The sequence below is a fragment of the Pelodiscus sinensis genome, chromosome 9, assembly GCF_052426305.1.
Source record: "Pelodiscus sinensis isolate ZL-2025 chromosome 9, ASM5242630v1, whole genome shotgun sequence".
NCBI lineage: Eukaryota > Metazoa > Chordata > Testudines > Trionychidae > Pelodiscus > Pelodiscus sinensis.
The window spans coordinates 10,599,507-10,619,635 of record NC_143060.1 but is presented as its reverse complement, the minus strand read 5'-3'; the positions used below and the strand labels follow the sequence as shown (position 1 = coordinate 10,619,635).

Below are 20,129 nucleotides of genomic sequence, written 5' to 3'. Positions count from 1 at the left end.
GAAAGGGTCTAATCAGTGTTTTCATTTTGCCCATATTCTAGAGATCTTATAGATGGACCTGATCCAAAATCCTGGGTGCAACCACTGCCAAACTTTGGAAGAGTTTAGGTCAGGATCCAGACTTTGTATCTGGTTCTTATTTGTATAATGGCCCAAACCAAAACTTTGTGGCATCACGAGCTTGTTTAGTCATTTGTTCTGGGGTGCAAAGAGACAAATAGCACTACTTATTCTCACGGCTGGGGCAAAGGCTACTTTGTCTTTGTAGTATTTTCTAATTCATTCAGGAATTGCACTGAACAAAGGGTGACCACTAATCCTAAAATTTATGGAGTGATCTCAATTCTTGGAAAGACCTGCCCCTGATCAATTAGCCTAGAATCTGCAGGGCTGTTTGAGTCTTGGATTTAATTTGAATCTGCAGATGTCATCATGTGAGGATGGTGCTTCTTTAGGTGGCGTCATTGGGTCTGTGTATGATGACATGGCACCACGACGAGAGCATTTTGTGTTCTAGACCTAATGCAAAGAGATTTAACATCGGACAGTAGAAACTGACAGAAGGTGATGGGTCAGGGTGTGAGAGAGAGAAGGAATGAAGGACAGATAAAGGAATATCTGAAGTGACAGTGACTTTCTTATTTCCGTATTGCATATTTACTGTGAGGATAAGGGGTTAGTTGTTATGTGGTGTATTAGTGGAATTGTAATAATAACACTTTTCTAAGAAATGAGAGGTTTAATAAAAGGGGAACGGAAGTAGTAGGTTTTGTCATTCTTTCTTTTTTTGACAGATCATCTGTGTCAAACCTGAATGTGGCCCTGGATGAATGCATGACCGCTGTGGATTTATTCCTAAGTAACAAGTTTCCTGAGGCCCTTGCTTCCCTACAAGCGAAGTAAGTTGAATACCTGTTACCAGTTTTTTTGCTTTGTTTTTTGTTCTTGTTTTTTCATTTCTCAATACAATTGCCACTACACTATGAGCACTAGACAGATAAATAGTAGTCCTTTTGGACAGGAGGAGGTGAGAAAATAAAATAATCTTTTTTAGGTCATAGGTAGTAAGTTTCTAGTGTTGAAAGAAGGAAATATTTCTCCCACACGCCCCACACCAATTCTGATACAGGCGGTCCCTGGGTTACGTATAAGATGGGGACTGTAGGTTTGTTCTTAAGTTGAATCTGTATGTAAGTTGGAACTGGCGTCCAGATTCAGCCGCTGCTGAAACTGACCAGCGGCTGACTGCAGGAAGCCCGAGGCAGAGTTGCTCTGCCCCGGGCTTCCTGGAATCAGCCACTGATCAGTTTCAACAGGATGAATCTGGATGCCAGTTCTTACATACAGATTCAACTTAAGAACCCCGGGCGTCCCCAAGTCAGCTGCTGCTGAAACTGATCAGCGGCTGATTCCAGGAAGCCTGGGGCAGAGCAACTCTGCCTCGGGCCTCCTGTAGTCAGCGCTGGTCAGTTTCAGCAGCGGCTGACTTGGGGACGCCTGGGGCAGAGCAGCTTGGGTGCTGCTGGGTTGCTCCAGTAGCGCCGCTCCTCGGCTCTACTGGACCAACCCAGCAGCCCCCAAGCTGCTCTGCCCCAGGCGTCCTGTTTCAGCTGCTGCTGAAACTGACCAGCAGTGGCTGAATCAGGACGCCTGGGGCAGAGCAGATGGGGTGCTGCCGGGTTGGTCCAGTAGCGCCCAGAGCGGCGCTGCGGGACCAACCGGCAGCGCCCCAGCTGCTGTACCACAGGCGTCCGGAGCAAAGCCGCAGAGCACGGGGGCAGCGGGACAGCCCAGACGCGCCGCGGCTGTCCTGCTGCCCGCGTGCTCCACAGCTTTGCTCCCCGTCTCCCTGGTCTGCTGGTCTCCAGCAGACCAGGGAGATGGGGAGCAAAGCCGCGGAACACGCCGGCAGCGGGACAGCCGCAGCGCGTCTGGGCTGTCCGCTGCCCGCGTGTGCCCCGGCTTTGCTCCCCATCTCCCTGGTCTGGGGAGACGTGGAGCAAAGCCGCGGAGCACGCGGACAGCGGACAGTCCAGACGCGCCGCGGCTGTCCCACTGCCGGCGTGCTCCCCGGCTTTGCCTCTGAGGACGCCGGCAGCGGGACAGCCACAGCGGGTCTGGGCTGTCCGCTGCCCGCGTGCTCCCCGGCTTTGCTCCCCATCTCCCTTGTCTGCTGGTTTCTAGCAGACCAGGGAGACGGGCAGCAAATTCTGTTCGTAACTGCGGATCCGACATAAGTTGGATCCGCGTAACTTGGGGACTGCCTGTATAGGTAAGTGGAATGGTGCTAATCTGCGGTTATAATACTTTGTTCATCTACTATATCAGCAACATCTCAGGGTTTCCTATCTGGTGCTGTAGTATGCATCAGGAGGGTGTGAATTTTAGACATGACAAGCTAGAGTGGACTATCTTATCCATGTTGCTAAAAGTTCCCTAGTGCTGGCTAATGAGGTTCTATTGGAAGCAGGCCTACATTAAAACCCAATAGAGAACTTTCTCTGCTTGTCAGGCAATGCACAAGCTTGTATAGACTAAAATATACATCCCTCTGGTCTAGGGATGTAAAATCATGTTCAATTGATGTGCTAACACTGTTTAACTGATTAAAGGGGAAGCGGGCAAAGTGGGCCACTCAACCGGGGCTGGAGGCCTTCCTTTCCTCTCACCGGGGTTGGGCTACAGTGGCCTCTGCTGCAGGCAAGGGCTGCTCCAGCCCAGCTACTCCCGGCCTCCCCCCCACAAGCAGGGCTGCTCCACTAAGCATCCTTAAGAGTGATACTTACTGGGTAACGGGTTAATCCTTTGTATCCCTACTCTGGTGAGGACAAAAGTACCAGCTAGATAAGCCCTATGGTGAATGAAAGGTTTACTCTTGGCTACCAAACAGTTTGTTCCGTAACATGCAACCTACTCTTCCAGTTGTTCTTACCAGCGAGTACAGGTTCTGCCACAGTTTGCGACAAGGAACATAACTGAAAAAAAGTTATCCGGTTATACGTCACAGTTGAAAGAAATCTCCCTTTATCTCTGTCAATGACACGTCAGATTATAAAACCTGAACAAATAACTGTTCACTATTTATGCTCCTTTTCCCAGTTCATGCTCCCTGTCCCCACTTTCACATTTCTGAACACCTGTTCCTTTATCTCTGCTCGTTTCTTTATGCTGCCTCAGCTCCTTTGGATGCCTTCAATCCGGCAATGGGTTTTTTTTTCCCTCCTTTTCCACTCGTATCTTTATACCTTCTTCCATACTGCTTCCTCCTTTAATCATCTCCCTCCACACACACATCCTTCCCTGAGGTACAGTCTTCTATCAGCCCTTTCAATGGCAATCCCACAAGCAAAGGAGAAACCCTTAATTAGTCTGAATTTTCTATCAGGCTATGTAAATAGTCTTTACTCGGCAACTTAGATAGGACCAGGTTGTAGGCTCAAGCCCAAGTTCACCAAGTGCCGTTGATGTTGCTGTCCCAGTGTAAATCCAAGTGTAGATGGGGAAGGCCACATCTTCAGAGGAGCTCAGTCCTGCTTGAAACCAGGGCAGGCCCACTGGCAGGCAGAAAGAGAGCAACTGCCCTCTAGCCCCGAGATTCAAAGGGGCATGAAGCTCCCGGATGCTGCTACTGTGACAGCGATGTTAGGCAGAATCCCAGACTCCTTTGAATTGCCACTGGAGCACCATTCCGCCCGGCTCTGAGGCTGAGGGCATAGGCACATGCCGCAGTCTGGGTGGCACTACGGGCTCATTACCCTCAGCCCCCTTCCATATGAGGCTCTGCCCCTTGTTCCCCCCTTCCCTCCCCACATATACACCTTGCCCTGGAGCCTGCGGTGACTGTCAGCCCCTCTAAATCGTGGTAAACACATAAGAAGGTAAGAATTGTCATACTGGGTCTGACCCAAGGTCCAGCTACTTCAGTATCTTGTCACTAACAGTGGCAAACACCAGTTGCTTCAAGGGAAACGAAGAGACTCCAGAGTAGGCAGAGAGAAGGTAATTTGCTACTCGGAATAGGTTTCATCCTGATCTCTAATAGATTGAGACTGGATTAAGCCTTGAAGCAGGGGATTTAATATTCCTTCCACAGAAAACTGTTCCAATTAGGGTAACTCTGGATATTCTTGATATCCATATTCTTGATATCCATATAAGTGTTCAATCCTTTTTTGAATCTTGAGATCTTGGACTTATGTACCTTAACTGTGGAATTAATTGCCATAGTATCTTTTCTCACAGTGTGTAATTGATTTCCTTGTCTTAGTTTTGAATTTCGCACTTTTTAATCTTATCGAATGTCATCTTACATAAAGAGGATCAGTGTAAATATGATTTTTCTTTGCTTGTTTGCAGTTTGTATGGTGCAATGGCTGGCCATCAATTGATTGTTGGATTTAGGGCTAGTTCCCAGAGAAGACAAGATTTCTGATGACATTTGAAAGGGTGGGTTTTTGGGGGGACTGTCTCAAGGCTGTTCCCCACTCTGGCACTCTGAGTGCAACAGGTGGGTCCCACAAGAGACCTTAAGTACCTTGCTTTTATAGGTTCTGCTTACAAAAACTCCCCAAAGTCACAGATTTCCTGCCCTTGGCAGATAGGCTGCTACCATCAAATGTAAAAAAAACCTTCTGAAATCCAAGAAGCAGCACTTGAATTTCTTCCAGAGTAGTACCCCTTTTACCACAAGAGAGGCTGAGAAAAACAGAAAACAAACTACAATCGCTGATAACTGACCTCTTAGTCTTAAGCTTGCATACACAGACTCCCTGTTACTTTCCAGGACACACGAATCAAATCATCACCTTAAAAGAGATGATTTTATTAACAAAAATAAAAAAGATATACTTGTTGAAGCATACTTGGTTGCTAGGTGTTACAGAGCTACAGGTGTTAGAGAGCAACTGAGAAACATAGTATCTCTGGGTACAGCTTAGATATAGTACATGTGAGGGAAGCACATGGATTTAGCACAAAGAGGCTTAACCAAACAACAAAACAAAGATAAATACCCTGATCATGACTAAATATACATTTCTCTGTCTACTGACAATCCGTACTGATCCATACTTCCAGGTCCAGTCCATTCCTGTTACCTGTACAGATTTCCTTATCCCTTCCATGCTGACTCCTGCCTTTACCCAATTCGAAGAGCTCAAGGTGCAACCCTGCTAATTTAAACACTCACCCTTACCCAGGGTGTAACTTTCTGTGGGTCTGCAGGACCTTTTGCCTCTGAAATAGCCTTATGCAATAACACTCTTATTCTCTATTTATTGATTATTACCAAGCAATCAAAATATACATGCTAAGCACACAGTGTCATGCTCCCCCATCCTGATCAAAGCAGTCCAACTTCCCATTGGCCAGGCAAGGTTAGTCTCTCTGGATCCTAGTTGCTACACGACATGACCATACAGAGGAGTTCTGGCAGCTCTGGTCTTAGGCTGTGTCTTGGAGGTGAGTTCTTCTCCAGGTCTTTTCTCCTTCTTCTTGCTGTTCCTTTCTTCCTTTTCTCTTTCCCCACTGGTCTCCTTTTTGGACCCCAGTTTATATCGTGAAACTTGAGTTCTACTTAGCTATATTGTAATCAATTATTTTAGTTGAATTTTACTAACTAATCATAACCTACTGTAACAGAATTCCCTAACGAATCATACACCACCACCTTAGCTGATTTACACCTAGCAAAATTAATTATACAGCAGGCAGAAGCAATTAAAAACCAGACAGTGATTAAACAAACAATAGAAAAGTGAGGACCATAATCATAGAATGAGGATTTCACAACCTCAACTATCGATAAACAGTTTTGTGCCAAATGAATGCTGCTAAGCTAAGTTTTCTCTACCCATCTTGAGATCTGTTTCTTTATCTGGTGACAGTGGGTGACATTAGGACAAGATCTCCTTAACAGCCTGGTGCAACACTATTTTAGGGCAATTTAGATGGAATGTGAATATGTGACTTCAAGCGTTACAGGTAATGGCTGCTGCTCTTCAATCTGGCTGCAGAGGAAGGCTTTAGGTCTTCCATTATGGTTACAGGTCTTCCAATAGGGCTACAGAAAAACCATGTTGTTATATTTCTATGCCCAGTATTCCTTGTAGGCATGGTAGTCCTGTCTGGATTAATTCATCTCGTTTCCCCCAGCTCCTAGCTTAAAACTCTCACAAAGAGAGCTGCAGGCCATTATATCTATTCAATGTAAATTTTAATAGTCTTTCCCATTGGGTTTCCTGACTCCCTGCCAATATGCCCTAGCTACCTGGAGTTGGAGCTAGCTGGTCACAACTCCTCCTGTCCATCACAGGGACCTTGAAGTCCCGAGAATTAATTTTTTTAAAGGAGCATATTGCTTCTGAACTATATTTATGCAGCAACTAAAATAGACACACTCTACTGTGGGTCTGCTGACATTATCCACACATGAAAATTGCATTATCCACACATGAGCAATGTAGGCATATAATCCCTTTTTAAAGATTTTGTGCCTCTCTTTATTCACAGTTTTCATACTTATGGCAGACCAAAGGCAGCAGGCTGCAATAGTTTGGTGGAGGACAGGTATACGGGTAGTAGTGTGAGCAGGTTCCTGTTCCCTGCATAGGCTGCCAGACAGAGACTGCTGCTCAGCAATTAAGAAGGCATCTGGGACTCGTTAAGAGCTGGCCTGCAGCAGCTGGCTAATGGGCCACCTGCAGTTAGTTAGGGCTTGCTGGTCTACTATAAAAGGTTTCCCTTCAGGTAAGGAGGGGGGAAGGAGAGAAATGATGGACCAGAGAGGAGGAAGTACAAGGTGGAGAATGGGGGCGCTACACTGGGAGACGTTCTCACCACGTGTGCCAGGAGACTGTGCCATGGGAGTGGTTAGGGAAGTGGCCCAGGGACAGACCACTATTCTGTGGGGATAAAGGCTGGAGCCCCACTAGTGGCCGCAACCTAGGGCCCTGGGCTGGAACCTGGAGTAAGTGGGTGGGACCAGGTTCCCCTCAATCCTCCCCACATCTGGTGGGCTGCCACCAGGGGGAAAAAGGGACTTTTGGACCACTGACAAGTTTTCCCCTTCCAACTAGAGACTTGCCTATGATGAAAATGGCTCATTAAGCGGGGAACCCTTGCCTCTGAGAGAAGCAAGAGGCAGCGGGAGGGTCACCGCGAGCCTCTGAGGAAGACCAAAAATCTGCCACGAAGCGCAGGATCCGGGGGTGTGACCAGAGCTCTGCCACAACTGTAATGTGCCTCTGCCTGAGTTCTTTGCTTTCCGAGTTCTTTGCTTTCCGAGTTCTTTGCTTTCCGAGTTCTTTGGCATTTTATTACCAAGTCCCACCCTTGCCACAGTTGCTTTGCCTAGTTTTGTGCCATCACCAGATTGGATCACTACTCTTTCCCTGCGTCAAGCTGCTGATGTAGATAGTAAACACAATTTTAGATAGGGCCAATTCTTGTTTTGTCTTTTCGCTATGCCACTTACTTTCATCCTCAACCGCTTCCTTTTACAAGTACCTGTGACATCAGTCACTTTGCGCTGGAGACAATCTGAACTCTAGCCACTTGTGTGCAAGAGGTAAAAGAAAACTAAATGGCAGCGTTATTAATCTTTCTGCATTTGCTCAGGGATGGGCCTGAGATGCAGAAAAACAACTGAGCCACCCAAGTGAACTCCCCCATTTATTGCTTCAGTTAGCCTCTCATGCCACCTCCATATAAAAGAAAACTTAGTGTTGTGCATCTGTTTCCTGCAGTTCTTCCTTGGTCCATCCCGAATGCTACAATGGGAGCTACCAAGGAAAGTGCTGTTCTGCTTTTTATGTGTCAAGATCCAATCCAGTAGTGCGATGTGCCTACTTTATTTGGGCCTGTCATCTGAAAGGCACTGGCTTAGTAGGCTGTGCCATTGGTAATGCTGTGTAAAATATGTTTTTGATAAACCGTAGGGTCAGTGAGCTGTCTGCCTGATTCACAGTGCTGTGGTGTTGTGTTTTTTGTATCATGAGACACTGTCACAAAATGGTAACTACAGCAACAGTATTTTCACTGACATTAAATGCAAAATGTCCCTGTACCCCTGTAGGTATGTTTGCTTTGTGTCTGAAAAAACAAGAGAGCAATTTTTGTGAAGGGGGATAATACAATACTGTGAATGTGACACTGAGACCCCTCTTGTGAAGGAGTCTATGACTTTATCTATCGATTCATTTTTATGAAAAACTTCCTAACTGTCAGGGTGGTTAAACACTGGAATAAATTGCCTAGGGGGGTTATGGAATCCATCGCTGGAGATATTTAAGAGCAGGTTAGACAGACACCTGTCAGGGATGATTTAGACCAGTGTTTCTCAAACTGTGCTCCACAGAGCCCCAGGGCTCCGCGAGACATCTCCAGGGGCTCCGCGAGGTTGACACACTGGAAACATCGATAGATACAACACATACAACCAGTGGGGGCTCCGCATACATTTTTACTCATGTAAAGGGCTCCGGAGCCCACAAAATTTGAGAACCGCTGGTTTAGACCAGGGCTGCGCAAAGTACGGCCTGGGGGCTGGATCCGGCCCGCCAAGCCACTAGAGTCGGCCCTTGGACCACCCTGCCAGGACCTTCAGGTATGCAGCTGCTGCGGTTTAAAGCACTGTCAGACTGGCTCTCTGCTCTGCAGGGAGGGGTAGGCTTCATGTGATCATCCCACCCCCTGCACAATCCTCAGCTCCTATAGGCTGGAAACAACCAACCAATAGGAGCTGAGGGATAGGCCTGTGGGGTTGGGAGCAGCACAACCCTCTTCCCCTTCCCAGAGCTGAGAGCCATGTGGAGGGAACAAGCCAGCAGTTTAAAGTGACCTGGGGCTGCCGCAGGCTGGGAGCCGGGGCTGCCTTGCGGGTGCTGCGGGGCTGCTGGCTTTGGTAAGCACCTTCCAGTCAGACCTGTCTCTGGCACCCTTGCCCCTCCTGCATCCCTATTCCGTCCCCGAGGCCAGAATCCTCTCCTGCACCCAAACACCCTCCCAGACTCTGCTCCCCAATCCCCTGCACTAGGTCACAGCCCCTTCCGTCACCCAAACTCCCTCTCAGACCTCTCACTGTCTCTTGCACCCCAGTCCCTTACCCCATGCGCCCTTCTGCACCCAACCTCCACCCTAAACTCTGCACTCCCTCCACAGAAAAGTGTGCCCCCTGGCCACTTTCCAAAATCTTGGAGTGACACCCCCACCAAAAATGATTGTCCACCCCAATCTTGACAGTGCTGGGTCCTGCTGTGAGGGCAGGGGACTGGACTCAATGACCTCCGGAGGTCCCTTCCAGTTCTGTGATTCTCTGCTAGTGCATGTCATATGCTTCCCATTCTGTTTTCATGGGGCCCTGTGGAATTCATTTCAGAAGTTGACTTTAGACTCTCATCTCTTGAATACGAATATAGTTCACACTGCAAAATCATTTTCAAACGGATTTTTCATCTTTGTCTATTGATAAAGGGAAGCTCCCACCCCCTAAGCCCTTGACAACAAGAGCAATACAGTGTTATAATCCCTAAACAGTGTAGTGGAGAAACTCGAAAAAGCTGAATTTCACTGCAAATGATCTTCATTACAGACACACATCAGCTCTTTAGGGAATAACAGTAGGTGTAGTGAGAGATGTGTAATTATAAAAACATTTTATTTGGGAGGAGGGTATCAAGTCCAGATTGTTGTTTTTTAGCATGCTGAGATTTGAAATAGGTTTCACAGACTGTGGTGGGGAGGGGCACCACTAGGACCTAGAGTGTAGAAAATTGTGTCTTCTGCTAGCGCATATGTAGGTAGAAGAGCAATACCATGAGAGGAGTAGAACAGGAAGAAGGGAGAATTGAGACCTTTCAAAGTTTTGGCCCAAGCGAGAGGGTTTGAGGGCGTCATTTGAGCTCCCCGCCTCAGGTGCCAAAATGTTGTGGACCGGCCCTGGATTCCACAACCTCCCTAGGCAACTTAGGGTACGTCTAGACTACCGCGTTTTGTCGACAGTATTTGTCGACAAAACTTCCGTCGACAAAACTTCCATCGACAAAGAGCGTCCAGACACATTGAGTTCTGTTGACAAAGCAAGCTGCTTTGTCGACAGAACTCCGTAGTCTGGATGCAGTGTTACAGGCAATAACACCTTCTGTCGACAGAGTTCTGTCGACAGAAGGTGTTATGCCTCGTAAAATGAGGTTTACCAGCGTCGACAAAACTGCTGAGTTCTGTCGGAGTCCTAACCTCCCTTGCTGCAGTTTAAGCCCGTTGCTTCTTGTCTTATCCTCAGAGGCCAAAGAGAACAATTTTCTCCCTCCTCCTTGTGACTCCCTTTTAGATACCTGAAAACCACTATCATGTCCCCTCTCAGTCTTCTCCTTTCCAAAGTAAAAAAGCCCAATTCCTTCAGCCTTGCCTCATAACTCATGTTTTCGAGACCTTTAACCATTGTTGTTGCTCTTCTCTGGACCTTCTCCAATTTCTCCACGTCCCTCTTGAAATGTGGTGCCCAGAACTGGACACAATACTCCAATTGAGTCCTAACTTCCAGATCCCAACTCGGTGGGGCATATTCTTTCCTGCGTTAGTTATTTCAATGAAACTGCAATGGTGTAAGTGAGCCATATTTTGCGGCTAAAATCATTTTATCTCCTTTAATCTTCATCTCTTTTGCATCAGGTGTAACTGAGAGCTCAACTCGACTGCATATATATCAATCTCTTGCAGCATCTCAAGTTAACTGTCAGGTCTTTCCTAACAGTTTAAAAATAAACACCCTGGGAAGGTGTCTGAGTTCTCCTGTACAGTGGTAAAAGCTCTATTCCTGTTAAAAGAACATGTCACAACAGCAGATCTAATTTTGTAAAAATATATATGTGGCTTCTTTCTTCAGATCACATGAAGATCTTTTGGTTGCTTTTTAGATTTTAGAGTCAATTTTCCTCTTCTCTCCAGCAGTAATATTTGTTCCAACTGCAGAGTTCAATTCGTGACATGTTCTTCGGCATGGAGGTGTTATTTTTATTTCCTTTTGTGTGTGTGTAGAATATTAATCTTTCTCAACCTTCAGTCACCCTAACAATTAACGAAAAAGCCCCATCAAAATACACAACAGCAGGTGCCTTGAGGCATGAAAGGAGGGAATTGCATATCAGAGCTGAGGGGCTGACATGGAGGACCACCCTGCCAACTCCTCTATAGCATCAGTTGTTTTGTAACTGTGGCAGTGTCTCATAGCAAGAGTGTTGGTTTCTCAGGTGGACAGCCTCAAACCTTTTCAAGCTCATGGTCAAAACAACACCTTTAGCTCCACCCAGAAACCTGAAGGGAAATGGGCGAAGCTCCCAAAGTGCTTGTGAGGGGCGGGAGGGAAGATTACTGAAGGGGTGGGGCCGTGGGCAAAAGGGCCAGGATGGGCTTACCTTCACCTGCCCCCCATAAATGTACAGTGTAGTGCCATAAGAAGTGGCACACTGTAGTCAAATCCAGAGGAGACAAAGGCCCGGATCATGGTGGCCAGCTGAAAGAAAAGGTGGTGACTTTCTGTGCAGACGTAGAGGAACAAAAACCTTTCTGGGCACTGCTGCAGAGTCATATGGTCATGTAAGTGCTAGGGATCCATCAATGCATCTAACTGGCAAGCCTGAGTGAGGAGTGTTGGATACATACCTTCCATCTGTCAGGCTCATGTAATCTTCACCAGATTCTCCTCCTGCTACCTCCAGTCTATCATCATTTTTCCCATCTGACATGACTGAAACTCAACAGGTTTGGTCCTATCCCTGGGTGAAATTGGTATCACCTTCTAGGGACAGAGTTCCTACCTTTATAGGCTTTTCTACAAGTACCTGCCTAGCGAGTGTTTGCTCCTGACAACTTTTGGGTGTAATGTAAAGCCAGGGTCCTGAATACTTGTGGCCTTTAAAAGTGCTCTGGTTCCATTCTGTGGGACTTCATGGCCACAATCCAGATGGGAAATTACATTTTTTGAAAACAAAAATCCATGTTGTAGTTTCAGTATGTTCGTCACATTCTGCATGTGACAAGGCCACACTCTGTCACCCTCCTGTGGTGCCCCAGAAACTGTTCAGACCCAATTGCTTGTTGTGTGCAGAGCAGACTGAATTTTGTTCTAAACCCATCCACCAACATCTCCGTTTAACTTCGACTTTTCAGTATTTCTTGATTAAGGTCCTGAGAGGAAGGGAGGTCTCCCTCTCTCTAGGGAGCTTCTTTGATCCAGGCTCAGCTAACCCTGTACCTCCCCTCTCCTCCTGGCTGGGTTTTATCAGATTGGTCAGCCTGGGGGCTAATTAGTCCCTTTCTTCCCCAGCTCCTCCTTCTGATTAAATATTCAGTCAGCCTGACTGGAGGAACTAAGTGGGACTTCAGTGACCAGAGTGCTGATCCACCAGGCAGATCTCAGTGCCTTGTCACATTGCCCTGAACTGTTCTGTAGCTGCTCTTTATTGAAAGGCTAGTTGCTTTCATTCCCAAAATGATTGTCTTGCAGTTAGATGAGTAAAATGATTCTTTCATAGACATAGTTTTGTAATCAGCAGGTAAGTTGTTGAGCTTTGAGGTCACTGAATAAAACGCATTACAGAAATGTCAGCTGGGTTTCCAGGGTAACCGGCGGGAAGGTGCAAATCTGGTTTTTCCATTCTTTGGAAACTAGCTATAAAATTACAATACCTGCTGGCCTGCTTCTACTCTTACATACGGTAATGTAGATCAGGAGATAAAGGGTTTGACATCATCAAAGGAAAGCTGCTATAGCAGCACAGATAAGTATTTATTATTTATACAGATCTGCTCAATAGCCTTCTGTTTTTGTGTAATTTCATGTAACAGCTGAGAGCAAACAGATTACGTACCAGTGGCAGACGCTTCTGATTAAAAAAACTAAATAGGAAAGCACAGCTTGTATCCGTTCCAATAAAAAAATATTAGATCAATACGACTCAACTTAGTCAATAAAATGCTTATTTTAAAAGAATATAATTTAATTGGTGTCCAATTTACGCTCGTTGGTTAACAGGCTAGTGTGTTTTAGAAAACAATGGTGAATCCCTGGTGTTTGGGGGGAGTTGTTTTTGTTAAATTGTGCCTTGTATTGCATAAAATCGGTTTCTTATTAGACTGGTTTGTTTTCCATTCTTTGCTATTATTCTTTATTTCTAGCAAATCTCTATGCACTTGTGGAAAGCACGGAATTGAGACCAAAGTCCTCGCACACAGTACACCACAGCATGGGCAGAGGAATTATAAGCTTTTTCCTTCTCATTGGCCTGCCAGTCTTTTTGGCCCTGCTCTGATGTGGCTACTATTAAGGATAGAGGGGCTTGGTCTCCATAGCACATTCTTCCCTTGGGCCACATCTAGACTACAGAGATTGACGTTTCAGCGGTTGATCTTCTGGTGGTTGATTTAGCAGGTCTAGTAAAGATCCACTAAATCGAACGCTGAGGGTATCCCTGTTGGCACTGGAACTCCTACTCCTCACAAGGAGTAAGGCAAGTTGATGGGAGCATTTCTTCCATTGACCTCCCACTGTGAGGTTGGTGCCAAAGCTTGGCCTAAGGCAGGGGTTCCCAAACTTTTTGACATGGGGACCAGTAAATCCATTCACGAACTTTTGGAGGACCGGTAATGTTCATTTGCATATTCATTAATCAAATGATGAATATTCAAATACGTTGTTTCTGGTCCTCCCAAAACCCCCAGTGCCAGCTTTAGCAAAGCTTTTGATATGGTCACCCACAATATTCTTGCCAGCAAGTTAAGGAATATGGATTGGATAAATGGAGTGTAAGACAGACAGAAAGCTGGTTAGACCAGGGTTTCCCAAACTTTTTACTTTAGTTGGAACCCTTTTTTTTCCAATACTGCTTTTTTTAGCCCAAAAATATAAACACACAAAAAACTGAGAAAATACCAGACATATAATAACTAGATTATCCTATATAACATGTCTGGTATTTTCTCATTAGGTAAGTTGTATTATTACTAGATGTATCAGTCTGTAGTTTCGAACTGCCTGGCTGGTAAATGTGCTTAGGCTGCATGAGTGTGTCTACCAGCCAGACAGTTCGCAGCTACTCAAGGGGGAGTGTGTGTGGGGGGGGACAATAGAATCCCCGGGCCGGACTAACTCGTGCTTTGTGGGAGGGAGGGGGTAACAGGGGCAGCGTCCCAAGATCTACATATGGCCGGGTCAGTCCCACTCCCCGCAGGCCGATTCATTCCTCTCCCCTGCTCCCCCCACTGCGCCTCTGGCCAGCCCCACTTCCCCCAACCCCCTCCTGGGCAGCCAGGTCCCCACCGCTTCTTCTCCCAATCTCCCTTGGCCAGCCCCGCTGCCCGCGTCCAGCCTTCCTTCTGGCGGCCACATCTTCTCCCCCCCACATCTTCCCCGGCCAGCTCCCTGCCCCCAACCTCGCACCCCCCGGCAGCCCTGCTGCCACCACCCCCCCAATCTCCCCAGCCTGTCCGAATTATCCCATCCAGTGCTTCTTCCAGTGGCCAGCTCTCCCCTCCTCCTCACCCCAGAATCCCCTGGCACCTGCACCTTCCCTTAGCCCTGCACCCTCCTGGTGCCTCCCTCTTCCCTTACTGCCCCTGCCCCAACTTTGCCCTCTCTTTCCCTGATACCCACCCCCTCAGCACTCTCTCTGTCCCTTCCCCTCCTGCCCCTCTGTGCCCTCACACATGACTTGCTCCATCCCCACCTCTCTCATGCCCACCCCTTCTTTCAAGCCTTCTCCCAGCACCACCTCCTCCAGCCCCCCAATGCCCTTCTCCTCTCCCAGCATCACCCTGTCCCCCCTCCTACTGACACCTCCCCTCCTGCCCTTTCCCTCATTGTCTTCACTTGGCCCCCTGGCATTTGTCTCTCTCTCCTGCATCCTGTCCCTTGGTGCCTTCCCCTCCCCCTGCCCAAGCCCCTTCTCCTTCCACTCCTCCCCCTCTGTGCAAGCCCGCCGCTGCCGCTGCCGCCTCCGCCCAAGATCGTTCCCTACCTTCTGCCCTCCACATTGCAGGGCCGGAGGCCGCTGGAGCCAGCGTGGCCACGACACGTGCCTCCGAAGACTTTTAAAATCCCGGGCCGTGATGTCACGTCACGCCCAGGTGTCCTCCCCGCCTACGTGCAACACCGCACATGGGCAGCAGCAGGCAGTGAGGAGGAGCAGCGCATGGCGGGGACGCTCTGGCGGTGGGGAGGAGGGACGCGCGCGCGGGGGGGCGGTGGCCCACGCCCGCGCCAGGCAGTGCCGGGAGAGAGACCCAGCTCCACATATCGCAGGCCCCCGGCTCTGTAACTCGCCGGCACTTCCGGGTTACAGTTCTTATTTAATAGTAAAGATTCAGGAAAGGCCAAATGTGACCATTGCGATCATCTACTCCATGGGTTCCCAACCTTTTTCGGTCCCCGTACCCCCTTGGCTTTTAGTAAACCTTCCCGTACCCCCTATTCAATATGAAAGGAAATAAATTCTAGACTCTAGAATCCACAACTTTTTTAAATTCTTTAAAAAAGAATCTAGAATCCACACTGCTACTTTTGGAATATTTCAATTAGGATAATCTAGTTATTTACCAAATATTCCCCGTACCCGCTTAACAAGCTTCTCGTACCCCCTAGGGGTACGCGTACCCCAGGTTGGGAACCCCTGATCTACTTTGACTTTTTGCATAGCACGGGCCATAAGACTTTATGAATGAATTCCTGTTTGAAGTAGAAAAAGCACCCAATTTCTTTTAAAAATTGCCCTTTAGTTTTTAGAGTTTGCCTAGTTTCAGCTTCCAGGCCTGGGATCTTGTCAGACTTTTTGTCCGCTAGAGAGAAGAGCCCATTCTGAAATCAAGTAATCTAACAATCATCTCTGCATCAGAGATGCAGCCTCATCTCGGATATGATACTGACTTGAAAAAATGTTACATGTTTTACATGTTATCAGATCCAGGGTAGAATAACTTCTGCACCTGGATGTACTAATTATTGTTCTCTCAAATTCAGCACTAGAGAAAAATCCCAGCATTGTCCTCTGCTCTTTATTTTATATCTCAGGGTATCAGACCCACTGCTGGGTGTGCTCTCCTTGTGTTTTTGGTGTGGATGATATAACCCTAACCCTAAGACTCAAACCTTATGGAATGCTAATGATGAGACCCAACCATTTGTAACTTGGGCACATTATTGTTCTTAAGGTGGCCCCCAAGTAAAACGCAAAGCATTCTGGGAAACTCCTGTCTAATCCATCCATTTACACTTCCCGAGGATGGGAGTCAAAAAGCTATATCTACTGCTGTAGGTGAATGTCCTTTTGCAATCCAAATTTTGAAATTCATCATGGAGGCAAGTTATGTTATATTGGACATTGCCCCTCTAATTTCTACAGCTCTGCAAATCTGCAGATATCTGCTTTATATCCCTGCATAGCAGTATCCATGGATGAAGATTCAGTTGTATTGTTTACTAAATTTGTGGATTGGATGTGGATCCAAATTTTTGTATCTGTGTAGGGCTCTTTGGATCCGTGGCCCCCTGGGGATCCATGAGTTGGTTTCAGGGGCTCTGTAGAGTCAGGTGGGGTTAAAGTTTAGAGCTTTCGGAGCAGGGCTCAGGGCTTTGTTCCTGCAGGGATGGGGCACAGGAGCTTGAGGCTTCTGCCCCGCAGACTCTTTGAAACCAGCTTGCAGACCCATGGTTATGAACCACTGCTCTAGAGCAGAGGTGCTCAACCTTTTTCTTTCTGAGCCTCCCATCCGCTATAAAAACTCCATGGCTCACCTGTGTTACAACGTTCCACATATAAAAGCCAGGGCTAGCTTGGCAGACCCCCTGAAATCTGCTCATGGTTCCCTATTGGGCCACAGACCTCTGGTTGAGAATCACTGCTGGCACAGGTGTGGATACATATAGAAGGTGGAGTGCAGATTGCAGGTCAGATACAAGTTAATTATCATGGCTGCAGATGCAGATTTTTGTATCCACGCTGGGCTCTACTTGTTTCCTGTCATTCTTCATAATATCTGGAACAAAAGTCAGTACCCCTTCCCGTCTTGGTGATCCTGATCTGTGTGTCTCTCAATAATTGTTCCTGCTAATTTTTTCTATCCATGTCAGAATACATTTCTATGTGCACCGAAGCATGTGTGAATGTGAACCACCTGTACAAACAAAGCAACCTAGCTGTGGGCCCTCTGCTAATTAGCTGGGCAGCATTTGAATTGCTTCTGAGCGGCTGCACAATTGCTCAGTTTACAGGGAGCACTGTTCACAGTCCTGACTGGAAGCCACATGTCACGGAGTTCTCACTAATGATTAAAATGGCAACAGTTAAAATGACATTTTATGTTATCTCATTATGAAAGTATTTCCGAAAGCTCAGTAGGCTTAACTGCATCTCTCTGAATAACTTTAAGCAGGAAAAATTAGTGTATGTGATTATATCTAATTTAATAAGGTGTTTGTTGGAGATTATCCATTGTTATGTAACAGCCAAACACAAAACATTACAAAATAAGAATAAAATACGTGAAAAAAATAACATTTTCAACTTCTCCCTCAAAGCACAGGAGACTGTGAGCTGAACAGCTTTAAAGGTGGAAAAAATCCTAGTAAGTAATCTAGTCCATCTCTTCCCTTTCAGTGCAGGATTGTTCCCCACAATTAATCTGTCACCTTTTATCCATTTTAATTAAATGCCCGAGCAAGTGTACTTCCTCTAAGTCCTTTGAGCGATCATTTATTTTATAGCTCCATAAATGCACAAGGAACGTCACAAAACACAGGGTCTCGGCCATGAAGTACTTATAATGTAACTGGGACAACCCTGGAGCAATAGTTTGGGGTGTGGCAGACACAGAGAAGATGCTTTTAGGGAGATGAACACAGAATTTTATGGAAGAATGAAGTTGTAAAGTTTTGGGGAAGTGAGGACATTCAGTGAATGAGTAAGGAGTGGCTGTCACAAACGGGAGAACAGGATGAAAGAAGGTTCAAAATAAGGTGGTAGACTGAGAAGAGCATAAGCAGGAGGGAGAGAAAGAAGAAATATGTTTTTATTTATAAATCATTAAGGGTCTGTGGTGCTGTACAACACTCGGAAGAAATAATACATCCTTGCTCTGAAGAGCAGAGCTATAAGGTATTAGAGAGAACAGTCTAGAGCAATACAAAACAGAGCAGTTGTCACCAGGTGATGAGTGACCATTGTTGGAGTCTGGAGTAAGATCTTGAAGTTGAGGATTAAATATTGTTCCACAGTCTTAAGGAAGGTTCCCCTGTCAGGAAGGTTCCCCTGATATTCGGTTTCAATTTTCCTTTTTTTTTCACCTCATCGCATTATTGCTAGTAATATCCCTTGTACCGACTTAATTCCTCTCCCTTCCTGATATTTTACATCCTTCAGGTGGTTGTTGAAAGTTATAATGTATCTTTCCCCAAATCGTGGTTTGCTATCTGCTATAATATGTCTCTCTGGTAAACTCCTGAGCAGGTGAAACAAAAGTGGGGAACAGGAAATTCTAAAAGGAGCTGGTTAAGGGAGCTGGTGAATTGTATGTATCTGGCCTGTGGATTGTTCTCTGTGTGACTGGGGTTTTTTTGTCCTCAGACTAGGTAAGAGAGGCCTGTTGGTTTGTGTCTCTGTGCACACAGAACTGAAAAAAGGCAGATTAAAAACACAGAGAATTGCTTCCCTGGGATTCAGGGAAAAGTTACAGTGTACGGGGTGGGGAGGGTAGTACATGGGATCGGCACAGAGGAGTCCAACAAATCCAAAAATAAAGAAAATAACCTGATCACATCTGCTTGAACATTCCCTTTTTTACTCACGTATCTGTTGCTCTAAAGCAGGGGTGGGGAACCTAAAACCAGGTGGCCAGATGCAGCCCCCGACTTGCCTGGATCCAGCCCCCAAGGCTCAGGGCTCTCTCCCAGCATTGGGGAGCCTATGCTAGTGCTCCAGCCCGCCTCCAGCTTCTCACTTGTGTGTGGTTCCAAAATTATTTTTCTATGGGTCATTGACCTCCGACCCAAAAAAGGTTCCCCATCCCTCCTCTAAGGTTTAGTCCTTTCCAAGGCACAGATGCCACTGATCCTCCATGCCCGGCTTCTTGGCTTAATTCATCTCTCCCAGGCCTCTAGGTCACACACAGACTGCAGCAGAAGGGTCTTGCTTCCAATACAAAATGCTATACTTTGTTTTCATTGGCTCTCCTGGCTTCCTGCCAACACTTTGTGGAGACTCTCTAGGACCCACTGTCTGTGCATTTAACTCTTGCAGCAATTTAGTTAACTGAATAGCTGGGATGCCCAGAAAAGAGTACCGCTCCCATTCATCACAAGGACCCTTGGATCTGTGGTCATCTCTGGTTTGTAAAGCCTCTGAGCCATGTCTATCCTAAATGGAGGATCGATGCTGCGGTGGTCAATCTTCCAGCATTCAATTTAGCGGATTAAGTAAGGACTGACTAAATTGAACACTGAGGGTGCCCCCATCAACAGGGGAAGTTGACAGGAGAATTTCTCCCAGTGACCTCCCTCTATGGGGACACAGGAGAAATTCAGCTTAAGGTTAGTCGGCTCCAGCTACGTTATTTATGTAGCTAGAGTTGTGTATCTTAAGCCAACCTTCCAGTTTAGTATAGAGCTGCCCTGAGTAGTTAATCCCTCCCCACTAGGGAAGGAAAGGAGTGAGATTTCCTAGAGAAGTCAGTTGCCAGCCAAACTCCTGAGAAGACAAACAGGAGCAGAAATAAGAGTTTAGACAGTGAATGTTAAAGGCTTTCATTATAGGTACAGTTCTAACCTTCGATGGATGAGCTATGTTTTCTTTTTTTCTTAAAGCCAGAAAGGACTTTCGATAACTGCTTATTTTGCTTAAGATCCTTTAGTGAAGGTCCTTGTCAAAGGCTTTCCGAAAGTCCAAGGACACACATCTGCTGGATCAACTTTGTCCACATGGTTTTTGTCCTTTTCAGAGAATTCCAGTAGATTGTTAAGGTATGATTTCCCATTACAAAAGCCATTTTAACTCTTCCCTAACAGATTATTTTCATCTGTGTCTGATAATTCTGTTCTTCACTATAGTTTTAATGTCTCAGAGGAGTAGCTGTGTTAGTCTGTAACT

At 46.5% G+C, this 20,129-nt stretch overlaps 1 protein-coding gene across 1 annotated transcript in view; it reads left to right on the top strand.

Annotated features, from left to right (window-relative positions):
- TTC39A (tetratricopeptide repeat domain 39A) overlaps positions 1-20,129 on the top strand; it is an 84,303-nt gene that overhangs the window by 3,128 nt on the left and 61,046 nt on the right. The window contains exon 2 of the mRNA XM_006126422.5: positions 795-899. Within this exon, the coding sequence (XP_006126484.2) occupies positions 795-899 (105 nt within the window). The remainder of the gene's footprint in view (positions 1-794; positions 900-20,129) is intronic.